Raw genomic sequence first — 15,286 nt, 5'->3', positions numbered from 1 at the left:
CGGCATGGATATAATTAGTATGCACATCCTGTCGAAGTTTCGATGCTGAACTGGACAGTGATGATGAGGTTATCGACGAAGTGGGTCCAGAGAGCCTCAGCAGCGGAGGGTGTCAGTGCAGACTGTTGCATTTTGCATGCCATGCTACTGCGTTTGTCGGGACGATCAAAATTCTAGTGACAGTGTCAGCTCGAGCCATGCTCATTCAACCGCCTGTCGCCGGTGATTTGCATTTTTCTGGTTGTAATGACATTTCTGGCGAGACGAACACCGACACGAACGACGAGTGCAGGCAGAGAAAGCGTAACAAGTAACAAGGACGAGCAGCCACAAATATCGTATTCATCCTGTTGCAACAGCGTCCATTCCGGTTGCATTAACACAGGAAGCTCGTTTTAGATGGGAGAACATATCGTTTGCAGCAGCAGCAGCACGACGGGGAAGCGTGCTCGAAATAGTAAACGATAAAAATTGCCCGAGAGCTCACACACAAAAGCTCTAAAAGAGTTGCCGTTTTTAGTACGTTACACAATAATCGATGGTAATTATGGTTGATTGCATGGTTTCGACAATGTTTGACTAATGATGTGCATATCACAGCTGTCTTTTTTTGTGTGCAATCAGCGTAGAGTTGAATTTGTGCGCTTCGTTGCAGTCAAAACGATTAAGCATTTAAGCTAACATGTGATTTTTTTTACCACGAAACTGGCAATCATTGCGGTTAGATAAGTTATAGAAATAACTTAAATATCGCGCGACTGCGTATTATTTACTTTTAATCAGCTTAATGTATATGAGACCCCGGTTGAGTCAGCCTGTGGTTAGAGCAGGAAAAACTTGTTCGAAATGCATCCACGCCTGTTGAAAAAGGCAATCGCTAGCAATGCGTAGTCATTTGGCGTTCAAAGGGTCGATCAGCTTCTAACAAAGAGTTTCATAGTGTAAGGCCAGCAAAAATGCAGCCGAATATGATGCTGGAATCCATACCAGTCCTTGCCTGCTCATGTCTGTTTCGATTCCGTTACCCTTTATACAATCGATTATTGCCATATCGTGCGCCATCATTTTAATAGCACCTCTCGAAGCCTATTTTCTAATTGGACAAATTTGCATGGCATTAGTACGAACTGGGGTTCGAAGAGTGTTGATAATTTTCTCATTAATTTTCTAGATGCCTTCCTTTGGGGGTTCAGCCACCCATAGGACCCCAGCAATCGCCTCCATTTGTCGATAATAAACTCCGCTCTCGAGCCTTCAACCATTTGTGAAATTGCTTCAGCTCAATCACTCGTACAGTAGAACACAAACGTCGCTAGCACCTTGGGTGTTCTATCGCGTATTTGAATTTCCGGTTGCGGCACGGTACCGTCGAATCCGATTTCTTTACCGACCCGATTGCTGTCGCCGTGGCGCCTGGTCTGTTGGGAATGTGTTGTGGGGAATTGGGGCACGAAATTGTGTTCCTTCATCATAATCAATGAAGCGTATCGCCGCGGTGAAAAGCGCTTTTCCGGTGGCAGGTCGGCGACAGGTCGCTGGATTGCTAAAAATTCATCCGCGATCACCCCTCGGGAGGGTTGCCACCACCAAACCAGACAGGCGCAGAGTCTGCGCCCTATTTCCGGGGGTTGGATTTTTCCCGGGATAATGAAGTTCAACTGTTCGGCGCTCGGGTGGGGCCGTCCTGCCGGATGAATCCTTCGTGGAGGAATCGTTAGTGTTCTGAAGTGAACAAAATCGAAAAAAGCCAGCAGGTAATCAAAAAGGACGAACAGGAGAATGCGAAAAGGCACGAGCGTTTGTGATGGGGTTGCTTTTGCTTTTCGCCAACATTTTCCAACAATCATCGCGCCGCGCTCGTTTGCTCGACCTTGGAAGGGTCTGGGAAAACTGGGTCCCACCGTTCCTGTCCAATGCCAAGTAGCGTAATCGGGAAAATATTTTTTACTTTCTCTCTCTCTCTCTCTTCCTCGGTTTTTTTATTCTCGCTATATATTCTGCTTTTTCCGGTAAAGGTTTGGAAAGGCGCATGGTGATTGTGGGCGGACTTTTTATTGGTAGAAAATAGTCAACCATCGTCATCAACGTTTGCTTCCGACAGCGAAGGGTGAATTGAAGCGCACCACCCACCTGTGTCCCGGAAGTGCACAGGATGGATTGTTTGTAAGCCAAAGGAACTATTCCATTTTGAGTGGCTCTCGTAAAGGGCCGAACTGCTCTTGTAATGAAACGATTGCTGCACCGCCGATCCGTGGAACGGCATCGTAAGCAGAAACACACAACAACACACATAATGGTTGCAATACCGCCATTGTTCAAGATTATTTTTTTCCTGCTCGGTTTGCGTTCCACTGACTGCCGTGACCACCGTGTGCTAACTAAAGCCAATCACGAGCGCTTATTGATTTAAGCGATTCCGCCCCACTGTTCTGAATTGTAAAGAAATTGCATTCATCATCAAGTCATTTTCCATTTCCCTACCTTTCCGTACAATTTTTCCGTTCATCCAAGCGAAATGCCACCTCAGTTAAGGCCAATCGCTTACTGTCGTGGAATGTCAGCGTTTCGAATGCCGACAGGGAGATGAAGCAGAACAAAAACAAAAAAAAATACGAATCCCATCGACAAAAGATTAATCATTGAAAGGATAAGATAATTTGAATTTTCGGTCTTCACCGCCGACGACATCCTGCTGCTGATCGTGTGTCGCTTTGAGGCAACTTGTCCCATTTTGGCCCATTCTGCTTCTTATTATTATTTGGCTTACGGTCGGAAAATCGACCCAAGGAGGAGGGTCGTGCCAACTCTCGTTGGGATTTTATACGACCGCGCCCGTTTGTCGCCGGAAGGGACCACGACGACGACGACGACGACGGAATAAGGCATCCGAGAGTTGTCATTCGGTGGGGTCGTTTTTTTTTACAGTTTTCCGGATTTTTCCCTAACCCATCCGCGAACCATTCAGCTCAATCGTGGTCCAATTTCTTAATCTCCCGTCAAGTCAAAGAAAAGTATGTTTTTTTAAAGGACGTCCAACCTGTAGGTTTCAATTCGCCCTTCCATCTTTCTCAGTCGCTATCAGAACCTTTGTAAGAATTGACTGGCTAAGAAGGGGGGACGGCTTTTGGCTTAGTCGTATCCGTTCTACGTGGGAAGGACGAAAAGTTGCATAAATACAGGGGCCGGAAATAGCAATTCGTTTAATTTCACCAAATTGTGTCTCCCGACGGGGGACTGCGAAAGTGATGAGAGGCTTGTTTTTGGCTCATTTATTTCCTTTTTTTTCTTCTTGCACACACACACACACACAAACATCATCGCCCCGGGTGGGGCCCCCCGGAAGCGGAAACAGGATAATTTAAATTCCGACCCGGCGGCCCGGCGAGTGAAAATAAAGCAGAGAAAATTCACAATCGTTACGAGCTGCCGTTGGTTGCGATTTTCAACCACAGAATGGTGGAGTCCGTTGGTCGATCCATTCCGGTGCGTTTGTGTTCATCCGTGCGCAGGGTAGATTGTGTACTTCCGGTGGCTTTCGAAGCGCCACCCTTGTGCGCACGTAATCCAGCAACACCGAGGATCGTCCCATCCGGTTTCAGTGTGTTTCGTGTTCTGCTCTTTTGGGGCACACGCTCGCTTCCGAAGCTTACGTATTTGCTACGCCAAACAGAAAGCTAACTGCCTTTGGTCTGATTCCTCAGTCATAGGTTTTATTTCTTGTTTTCGCTACTCCACAACGACGTCTCCATCAGCGGGTGGTGCAGAAACCCGGACGAATCTTCCGTCAGGATATGGTCCCGGATCGTTCACGTTCTGATCCCACATCCTTCGGTTTCTCTCATCGGTTGGAGCAAAATAAAGATATTCGCTTATGGGAATGCTCTTACATTATTTCTCCCTCCATACCGTGCATTCATCGCTTTTGTGTCCCCGTTTCCACGCGATTCCTGGACGGGTTCGATGCGTCGCTCCGCAGCTACTCAGCGTTGAAGTAAATGTAAGCACACTTGAAAGATTTATATGCTCGGTTCAGGCGAGCGCGCCTGCCTGAGCGACAAAAAAAAACACGACAATGCTTGAACCGGCGAGATGTGAGCTTTTTCGGCAAGCCCCGGCACCGGCAAAAGGACACTCTTGGGAATTCACCCGCCGTTCCATCAAATCGAGCAGCCACCCCCTGGTTGCTCCCCGGGGCAGCGAGATGAGTGCGCATCCATTTGTTGCCGCATCCCGGAACCAAAATGGGACTTTCCGTGCCCACCGGGTAAAGGACAGTTTGCGTACGCGTCGCCCTGATCAGCTCAAGATGCCCGGCCACGCGTTTGTTCGATGAAGCGGATTTATATTCCGTTTGGTTGCGCTCAAAGAGGGCTCCCACTGCTCGCGTGTGCGTGTGTGTTTGTGCTTGAAAAGGACATTTTTTTCTCTCGTACGCTTCAGTCGGTTGCCATCGCTTTTCCCGGGTCACATTCTTTTATTGCTGCTTATTCGTATGGTTGGGGAGCTGATTTTTTTGCTGTTGTTTGGATCTCTCGCGGCTCACATTTCGGAAGCGGTTCGCTTTTTGATGTGCCCCCAATCGATGGTTGCAAGGGAAAAGCGAGCGAAAAGAGAAAAAAAATCACAAAGAAGACTCGAATCCGTTCGTTGTTTGCATTGCTCCTTCTTCTGGGCGTTCATTTTCGCTTCCCATCTTGCGCGTTGGTGAAGTCGGAAAATTTGGGCTCATCTATCCCTTTCACGCTTTTCATGGAACCGAATTTTCGGCCCATGTGACCGCGTGGGTGTGGATTTGGATTCGCGCAATGGAGCCAAGAAAAGGTTGAAAAAGAAAGCAAAAAAAAAAAACGTTGCAGAGAAAATTTCCAAAGCATAAAATGTCAAGCTGCCGCAGCACCGGTTGTAGATAGAATATTCAAACTCTGCTCTACACGAAAACTCTCTTAACGCTAGGGGGACGGTTCTTCCGGTTCCATCGGAACGGGCATCGAAAGAAGAACGATCACAAGCACGCCACACGTAGTTGGGCATGTGGGTTTTCGCTAGCTTCGGTTGTTCGCTTACTATGCCGAAGCAAATCGGCAAGGCCCTTTAGCAAAGGCTTTCCTTTCCGATAGTCAGACGATTCCACGCCCGGAACCGGAGGGCAGCAATTTCCCCGTAACCCGTATCGAGGGGGTTTTTTTTTTCTATTTTATCTTCTTATCACCCGGCTCGTGGGCGCCGCTATCCGCTTTCGATCCGATGTCTTCTAAGGGAGCTGAGCCATTGGCGTAGATTGAACGATGGCGGCGGAAGAAGAAATGATTGCGGTTTTACTGCAGCTTCAACGATTGCCCGCCACGCTCCGGTGTTGGTTCGTGTTCGTCCATCTTGGGGGAGCAAATTTTCACCACTTTTCCGGCACATCGGTGCGGGACATAAAATAGATACGCTCGCTCGTTGGCTAACCTCCTAGCGGCCAGTTGTGCGGCGTTCGCGCGAAAGCGGACATAAATTTATCCACCAAACCGGACACGGGGGTGATTTTCGTTTTCATTGTGGTGTATTTTTTTCTTTCTTCTTTCGTTCGTTTGTTCACGTGTGCTGCTTTCCTTCGTAAGGGCAGCAATTTGGTCGGAAGCCTGGGCTTCCTCGTAAGTCGTTTCTAACCTCCAACGACGGTTGGTTATCACTCTTGCCAAACCCGCAAGCACTCAGATGGTGTCCGATGATAGTGGGAAATGAAATTTGTGCTGCTTGTGCTTGCGATCGCCACAACGCACGAGCAGGATCGATTTGCGAGCCCCCAGAATCCTGGAACGCATGGAATGGTGAAGGAGGACGGCGTGTGCACTATTTTCTTCGCATGTGACACACTCCGCATTTGAATTCCCAATTGTTGACAGCCGGATTATTTTCCGTTTACCCTCGGGGCTTTCTCGGAGCTTGCTGCGTTTTGCCCTTTGAATCGGGCAAGTGGAACCAGAGCTTGTGCTGTTGTCGGACCCGGACGACCGGAAGGACGATTGAGGATAAATCCCGGGAATAATTTGACCCAATCGTTCCGGATTAGGTGGATTAGTTTGCCAACGTGTCGTTTGTTGGACCGCGGCCGGACGAGTGGGCCGAATTTCATTTGGCCTTTGCCCTCGTGTAGGTCCTGCAGGATTGATTGCATTTCATTCCGTTGAATTACGGGCCTTAAAGGTAGAGTTGAATTTCGGGTTACCGTTTGCAAGGTGTAAGGAATGATTGTCATCGGGGATGCCGGGTTTGGGCTCGTGATTTATCTCGAATGCTCGGTACGACCATTCACCTTATACGGTTTGTTTCATACATAAATGGGTCTAGAATGGATGCACAATTTGGATCTAGCAATAGCAAAGTATGGATGTGAATGGGGCTGTTTTCGGGCAGGTAACTCCGAATGGCATGGGTCGTTTTAAAATGGATGTGCTTTGATTTTGGTTTTCTAAATGGACTCGTTTAAATTTTGCAACAATCCTATTTTGCACTGAGCTCAAATAAGGAATCTCACCGTTTTAGTAGAGCTCTTGGTTGCTGCCTAATATTTTTCCCTTAACGCAATCGATTGTTTACTCGTTATGGCGTTCCGTACGACGTATTGCAGGATTCGTTCATGGTTCAACCGAACCCTGAAGAGGTTTTGGAGTATGAATAATTGTTTGAGAAACATCTTCTTCTGTAACCGCACAGCAGCACCAAACGAATGCGATGTACTTGCGTTACATCTCTCGTTTCTTGCAGCAATGAAAGCGATCTTCCTTCACGATTCGACACCATTGCTCATTATTTTTAATTGGATAAAAACTTCCGCTATATTTTTTCAACGTGCGCGCATACTTAGGAACGTGTTTGCTTCTCAGCTTTTTTTCCCTTTCCGTTTTTCCCAAAATTTCCATCCAACCATCGTTCGCACGGCATGTGATAAACTTTGCAGCTCCATCGCGCTTAGTTTTGTGCGCGAAGACAGACCTTTTCTGAGTCAGAGTGGTTTGACAAAAGGACTCTCGCCGGTGGGTGGGTGTTTCTGGGCGGGTGAGGCTCATGAAAATGGAATACGATATCATTTTCATTTTGCATATCGCGCACTCATGCAGACATGAGCGTCGTGAGGGAAGAAAAAGAAAGTAAAAATGAAGCAAAATAAGCCCAGTTTGAAGCCCGAAGAGTGATCGGCTCATAAAGCCGGAAGGATGGGCAGCATTTACCCACCCAGCTGTGAAGGACGCGTAAGCTCACGCCCCCGAATATTCAATCCTTCTTCACAAAACGATCGCGCCGGCGCCCGATCCGGTGATGAAACCGACCTTCGCCGGATCGTGATGGCTAGATCTGTCAACTCCGTGCTGTCCCGGGGATCCGTTTTGCGGTCAATGTCGCTTTTTCTGGCCGCGACTCCGGCCTCCCAAAAGGCGGTGGAAACTGCGCTGATGTGGGTGGGAGCAAAAAATCCTACGCTCCTTCCCGAAGGGACGGGAAATGAATAATTCATGGCCAAGTTTTTAATCTTCCCTAACATGCATCTATTTGCATAAGAAAATAATCGTGCACGGGTGTGTTCGCACACGCCGGGGGTTGATTTGGTTGTGCCTTAGCTTTTTAGGTGAGTGTATGTGTCTGTGGGTGGGTGTGTGCGTGTGACTTCACTCCTTCGTGTCCTTCCTTCGTGAAGCCGACTGCCGCAATCCACTGTTTCCCCCCGGAATGTCCCTTTGGGGAGCTCGCGCAGCTTGTTCGAAGGAACTTTTTCGTCCGAAAGGGAAAAGGCTCGTTCGTGGTGTGCCCGCTTGCGCCTTTCTTCTGGTTCCTCAAATGATGTGTCCCTCCTCTCGCCAGCCGGTGTTTCGTGCTAACGTTCTACCAGCCAACAACCGGCCAAGAAATGGAGAATTGGGATTTTGATTTAAAGAGCCTCCCGAGCAGCGCACATCATGAACTCCATCGTCATCGAGCTAACGAACGGCGTCCCTTCTCTGCTCGCTGGTCGACGGCTTGGAAAATGAACGCAGGCGAGATGGGGGTTTTCCTGTTCCTAGTCTTCATTTTCCGTCCTCTTCGTTTTCCACGTGTGTGTGTGTGTGTTTCTTCTTCGTTTTCGCCTTCGCCATCGATCGGCAAGTTTGTGACGGGACGCAAAAGCTCCAGTTCAAAGCATTACAATGTGATGAAAATTCGGTGCTTAAAGAATTGTTCGTTAACCATGCTTGACTGGTGTCGGGCGGAAGGACGAGTATAGAACGCAAAGCATCACCGACGATGTTCGCCAGAGTAGCAGAACGGGGAAAATGCTTTGGAAAACTGGCAGCCCCAGCATAACTCGGGTGGGTCTTGCGTTTTGGAAAATTTTACGAGCATTGGCGAGCATTTCACTGTTTGAGTTGCGTTCGTTTGTTTGGTGAAAGCTTATTTCGTGCACAAGTAGCAGAAGAAGAAGAAGAAGAAGCTCCCAAACCACATGCCTTAAGATGGAGGCGACAGCGAACGATGCTTGCTTATAGTGCCGTCTCTGTGACAACGCGAGCAAATGCCCCCATTGGTGCGAGATTATTTCCTAAAATCGCTCGTCCGCTAATGTGGTCGAGTGTCCTGGCAGTGTGCAGGACAATTTCGGGCTGTTCTTCATCGAACGTCGTCTGGCGGCGCGTGAATGAGATAAAATTTGATCCTTTTACCGGGCTGATGAGCACCGGACTCCGGTGGGAGTCGGTCTCCGGACACGCGGACACGGTGAACGTTTATATTTTTATCCGAGCGCGCGTTTCTCGGTCACTTTTGCGAACAGCCAGCTGTGTCCGTGTCCCGGCCAGCTCGTCCGGCGTGAAAATAATATATATTTTCTCGTCCACCGGTTCGGCTATGCTTCGGTGCGCCCTTTTTACCGCGCGCCAGCAGCCAGCAGAGCAGCATTTGTTTGGTTGCACGAGAGTCACAGCCGCCAGTCGGCTCGGGCCGACGGTGGAGGAGAGTGAAAAAGTTTCGTGTAATTTCCATTTCCTTCTCGTATTTCGCATTCATTACTTCGTTCCGTGGAAAAGCTGACACGGCAGGGCCCAGGACGCGTTTGACGAGCGAGAAAAGCCCCCGATGGTGGTGGTCCTTCTCAGGATGTTCTTTTCGCGTTGCCTATTTCCCAGCCGACCAAAGCGACCTTCTCCGCTAAGGGCGAGATTTTCGTTGCCCCGGGTTGGAACCGTTCGGTGGGAATAATTGTTTTTCTCCGGGTCCTCGCAATGGCAGCGAGTTTCGCGGTACCCAGGGGCGACAAAGCGTGTCGTATAGGACAAATAAAATGCGCGCCCCGAGTACAAACACACACAGCATCTTGGGGTGGGAATGGGGCGTATCCGTTTGGTCTTATATGGCACAAAGAACCGTACAGCCAGCCGGCGCCACCATCATCATCCGCCATCGTTTGCGCGTTTCGTATCCGCGTGGCGAGGTCCTCGCCTTGCTCCTTTTATTGACGTGGTCGGCGTTTGGGCCGCGCGTCTGTTAGGGGGGTCGTGGTGAAAAGTAATATCAACGGTTGTAAATTTGCATACGACACCGGCGGCGTTCCGATCCGAATTGGTCGCGAGGCCCTGCGAGACATCCCTTCGACCTCCGAGTCCTCGGCGGGAGGCTGCTGCCGTGGGTTTTTAGCAAAGAGGTTTCTCACCCGAGACACAACCCACCACCAGCTGGGTTGCGCAGACTTGCTCCCTCCAGGGGACTCTGGAGAGGACGTACGGAACGCCGGCATGCCGGGGTTGTATTGTTGCAATTTAAGGCTAACTGCTTTTCATAAAAATGCTCCATTACAAGCCCATCTTTGGAGCCCACGCGGGGACAGTGACATCGGCGTCGTCGTGGTTGGCGGTTACTATCAGGTTTTTGTTTTCCCTCGCGACATCGTCTGCGGCATATCTTTCGTCCACCACAAGACCGCGGGTAAACACGTGCCCAGAGCGTGCGTTGGGGCGGGTGAATGAGCGAACATCGTTGCCCTTCGAACAATGCGTTCGAACGAGCGCCGACAACGAGGGAGCACATTAAGATAATCAATCCATCGTGGCGCATTTTCGCCGTTCCCTGCAAAGTGCCACATGATTCCGGGCCGAAGGGCCATTGCCGATGGGCCGTGAGCTCACTTACCGTATCAAATAGCAACAAACGAACGGAGCTCGCGTCCTATCAGCATCGCTAACGATCGATGATCGAGCGAACAAGCGCTGAGGGCGAGGTGTGAATGTCTCGTAATCAATATTTACTCTCCTAGATGCAAACATTGTGCTGCTCGGCATTATCATCAGGCGACGATGCATTCGCGCGATCGCGCAATTACTCAACGGGTGATTGATTTGTGTCTTCGCGCGTCTCCGTGTAACTTGCAATGGAACGCAGGATGATATGCTCCGCTGCTGATTTGACAAGTTCGATCTACGACAGGTCGATTGGGAGTTGGGCTGGGGTGAATTGGGAATTAATTTTATCCATTTTCCAATGCCATTTCAATTGGCAATGTCTTCAGGTGGAAAACCTGAAAGACACGAGTGCAAACTCCAAAATGTGCTCTTGAGGACACGAAGGACACATTCGCACGAAACTCATCAAGTGCGTCTATTCATGCCGGTGAATGATCTTCTAAGAAACATGCTAACGCATCAAAAACACACTCTCACAAACATTTTGCGAACATAAATTGACATTTTCGATCACTAATTCAATCGCCTCGACGGCGGGTATCATGTCCTGACATGCGTGGTAGGTGACACGGGATGTCACGGGCAAACAATCTTCGTTACGCACGGCTCGCGAATCGAACCCGCCCAACAGTTATTGAATCGAATCAGCATTAATTTGTGCAAATTTGTGCAAATTGAAGCGCCAGTCGAGGGGAAGTGTTTGAACCGCGGATGGAAGCAGTCATCTTTGGTGTTAAGTAAATTCAATTCCACCCGATTGTTCTCGCGTTTGGCGGAAGCGAATTCACGGGTACGACGAGTTTGATGATTTCTCGCAAAATATGAGCCTCAATTTTTGAGTTGTGTTTTATGTTTTTTTTTTGCTGTTCCTCCCGCGTTCGGTTTCGTCCTCCGATGCCCAAGGCTGGAGAGCACACGCAACGTAGCGAATGGAAAAAAAGGGCCGCTTTATTTGATTATCTAATCCAAGTTTGATCCAAAAGGGGCAGCAGTGCGTGGAACAAGGAATTGATCTTTGCGTTTATCACGTGCAGCATGCAAGATGGCACCATCGGAGCGACGGCTGCCTCAACACACCAAATGTGATCAAATATTGTTGTAACTGTGCACGTGTATGTGTGCATGTGGTGGGTTTTTGTTGTGCAAGGCAGGTTCCCATGTGAAATAACAACTCTCACTCTCTGTGGTTTGGCTTTGGCTGGTCGGTGTTAACATTGGGAAGATGTTTGGCTTTCAACTTGCTCTCAGTCACGCTTACTTGTCCTGAAGCCTTCGACTCGCAGAGGTATCAACGAGTTGTTTATACATTATGGATGTCTGTCAAACACAAATACATTATCGTGGTGTAAAAGTAGGGCAAGGGCTAGCTAGTGGTGGATTCCGTCCCGACACTTGCTCAATTTGTTGAATTGTTACAGCATTTTGAAACCGCTTGTACACCCCAACTCATCCGTTCTCTTATGCTCTCTCAAATTCACAGGTGCCAACTGGAATGGCGTGGCGCTGGACGAGTTCGCCGGATGTGAGAGCAACCTGGCCGCGAACCGGCAAACGCGCATGCTTGCCGATCTGGCCCTGGTCGGTTGCTACAACAAGACGTACATGCCGTCCGCCGAGCGAGACCGCATCATGCTGGCCAGCGCCAAGCGCAATCTAGCCGCCATGTCCTACTTCGGGTTGACCGAGTACCAAAAGATCTCACAGTACATATTCGAGGAGACGTTTAACCTGCGGTTCGCGATTCCGTTCGAGCAGCACAACACCACCGTATCGACGGTGACGATGAACAGTCTGACACCGACCCAACGTGGCCGCATCGACCACCTGAACGCGCTCGACCTCGAGCTGTACGCGTTCGCGAAGAAGCTAATGTTCCAAAGGTACGTCCAACGAACTCGCGTCCGAGGCCGTTCGGGGGGCCAATTTCCTAGCGTGCGACAAGTAGCCACTTCCGGTTGTTTCGGTTCGAAGCGCTATTATCGAGACCACACGAACTCCTCCCACCGGTGGGTTTCATTTTCCGGACCACCGAAGGACCACATTCGTTGGGTTTTCCGTTGATAGGGTCGGCCCATTCGTTGATATGCTTTCGTTTAACAGTTTGTAGTTCTTCCGGTACCCGCCGGCTTGGTGTTTTCGCTGATTCTCCACGAGTCTGTCTCGAGGCGATGAGCAAAGTCGTTTAAAAAAGCATTTCAGGGAACGTCGGTCTGATGGCACGTGGATAAGGATGGCAGAAGCTACCGCGCCTGGAAGCCTCTAGCGGGCGGAACAGTTATTAATTGAAAGTGCCGCCTTGAGCCGAAAGAAGGAGACGATTAGATGGGCTGGAGACGCGGTGGAAAAATTGCTACTGCTTCGCCTAATACCGCTCTGACATGCAATCTGTTTTTACAATTGCATTTTCACTTCACCTGCCTCGACGGGTCTGGTGCTGTGGGCTCTGTTTGCGAGCAGTTTTATCTAGGCAACATGTTCTACACTTATCGCCTTGGGTAGTACAAACCGTAGGGTGCACATTTCGTCAGTTCGACTTGCAACTTTCCAGCCGTTCACCGGTTCGTGTGAAAGATCCATCGCCACGAGCGCCAGTTAGAGCTATCGCTGTGCAGCCCTGCCGAAAACATGATCTTTACTGCACTTCTTCAAGTGTGATAAATGGCTACAGATAAGACGCGCCATGTTTGGGGGGGGCCCGTCACATGCAGTGCACCATAAATCGTGCCCGAGAAGCTAACAGACAGCCGAAGACATGAACCGGCCCTTTTGTGACACAACCCATTCTATGCTGCTTCGCCTAGTAGTGACATAAATCCCTGCCCGAGGTGGCGAGATGTTCACCCCACGCCGGAAACACAATCTTTTCGCGGATAGTTGACGTTTCCTTCCTGACGCTTGACGGAAGGTGTCCTGAACGTGCATCTCACCCCATCGGTGGTCTAGGGCGAGCCGTTACTTGCCGGAATGCGTATGGTGACTGCAAGCATTGACTTGACGTGACGCGCGTGGTACACCACGATTGGCGCAATAAAAACCCAACCAACTGTTATGGCACTGCAACACGCCACGATGAAGTTGGCTGGCAGTGTTGCGGAGTTTCGCTGTTGGTCGTAAGCAGCACGCTTTACTGGAAAATCTGTGCCGTAGCGTAGAGCGAGGTCTATCGTACATGGTTCATGGTGCAGCGTTGGAATGTTAGCGATTGGTGGTGGTTGGTGTAACTGACGGGCAAACGCTCTGCTTTATGCTATTTTGAGCTGGCGAAGAATTAACTGACCATCGCATTTGTTGGCTACTTTTACCGAAATAACTGCCATATTTTCGTAACGTTAGCTTTGGCGCAGTAGATGAGGACATTTTTTGTGAAACGATTATGCATTTAGCAGAGGCTGGATTGGTGTCAAGATAGCAGTATTGGTGTTAAATGAATGTTCGAGAAACATAAATAGGACATTTTCTTAGTAGTGCTAATGAGCAATTGTAAGTTCATTGGACTTACTTTAACAAATGCCAAATGAATGACGCATAGTCTGTGCAGTTTAATGAATGTAAGCCGCTTGAAGTTTACTTAGACTTTACGCAGAACGATCGTGCATAAAGTTGGCAGGACAAATGTTGGAATTTTGTGTTTAATTAATGGTCTCACTTCTGTTTACTTTCCACAGATTCGAGCGACTCAAAGCCAAAGATAACGATTTCGAGGTACGATTTGCGCACCTGGGCAACCTAGGCGTGCGGAACGGCGTGACAGAGTTCAACTGGGACAGCAACATCGACGACATGCCAAGCAACGAGCATCACTGATATCGGCCTCCGCGGGCCCGCTCGGCGCCATCGATGATGACACCCGTGCGTCGTGACCGCGCCACAGCTCGCCACCATCCAAAAGATCCGGCGGCCACGGCTCGCCGGTGGCGTTCCGCCAGCAACGGTGGACCCTTGCCGGTCATCGGACCATCGAACCAACGCGCCACATCGCCGGCGTCTAGGTGTAGCGGCGGAAACCACAGCTCAGTGACCGCTCATCAAAACTCAATCAATCATTGGCGCGCCGGAAGTGGCAGCGGTATCATCGGACCGCGCGTTGACGTTGACAACCCCATTAGTGCTAAGCCCAATCCGACGACTAGTCCAACCGGTGAACGTAGGCGTAAGAAGACAAAGCAGCAGCAACAAGCGGAACAGCGGATGCAAAAGCGCGAGGATATGCACCCGACGGTCGATGCAGCTCAGCAGCTGTTGCAGCGATAAAGCGTTACGCGCGCGTGGTCGGCGCTTGTAGCCATGTAGAACCGTAGCTCGGCCATAAATCGATCGAGCGAACCGAAGCGAACCGCAAATCGGATCGGCTCTCGTCCGCGTGGGACGCAGGATCAAAGATATTATTGGTAACTGGGTCGACGCGTGGTATCCTCCGGTAGTCCGGAAGGTGACGCTATAAGCTTTTTTAAAAACTCCCCATTCGTGGGAGGTTGCATTATGCTAATCTAATGATAACTGGAACGGCTGCAGTGTCCGCTGGAGAGCAGCCGGTGCCATCAACCGATAAGTGCAGCTTCCTCTTTGGGTGTTTCTACGATGCGCACCGTTCGCGGCAAACGGTAGAGACACGGATTATTGCGTAAGATTAGTTTAGTTTTAAAAACCGCCACCATAAGTCGCTACCGCCAAACGAGGAGAGTGTGTATGCGTTTTGCTGTCCGGAGAAAGTACTTTAATGAACCACGTGGCGCGTGTGGTTTTCTGTTCCTCTATTTTGGAGCATTCGGAGTATTCGATGCATTTAATTTCTTCCGTCGCGAATACACGCGCTTGCACTAGCAACTAGTATACGTACCATCCATCGCGCGCGAAAGCGTCCTCTTAAGTTCGCACCGTCAAAAAGGGCAAGAGAGTGTGAAATCCTTTCGACGGATGCATCGTCCCACGTGTTGGCTATTTTTTTTACCACCCTCGTCAAAACGTGTGCGCAGTGAGAAAAGGCCACCAGTGTGAAACCGCCACCGTGACGAAACCGGACAGCAGTGCTCGTGTGTATGTGTGTGCGTATGGGTGCGTGATAAACTGGGGCCGCCCACGAGGGTGAAGGTGATGAA

General features: G+C 49.7%; 1 protein-coding gene across 1 annotated transcript in view; it reads left to right on the top strand.

Moving 5' to 3' along the window:
- Positions 1 to 13,994, top strand: part of LOC128722127 (heparan-sulfate 6-O-sulfotransferase 1) — a 31,180-nt gene extending 17,186 nt beyond the window's left edge. The window contains exons 4-5 of the mRNA XM_053815960.1: positions 11,671 to 12,070; positions 13,856 to 13,994. Coding sequence (XP_053671935.1) covers positions 11,671 to 12,070; positions 13,856 to 13,994 — 539 coding nt within the window. The remainder of the gene's footprint in view (positions 1 to 11,670; positions 12,071 to 13,855) is intronic.
- Positions 13,995 to 15,286: the final 1,292 nt, after the last annotated feature.

The sequence above is a fragment of the Anopheles nili genome, chromosome 2 (genome assembly GCF_943737925.1).
Source record: "Anopheles nili chromosome 2, idAnoNiliSN_F5_01, whole genome shotgun sequence".
NCBI classification, from domain to species: Eukaryota; Metazoa; Arthropoda; class Insecta; order Diptera; family Culicidae; genus Anopheles; species Anopheles nili.
Note: the sequence above shows the minus strand (reverse complement) of the source record. Positions and strands in the feature narration are given on the sequence as shown.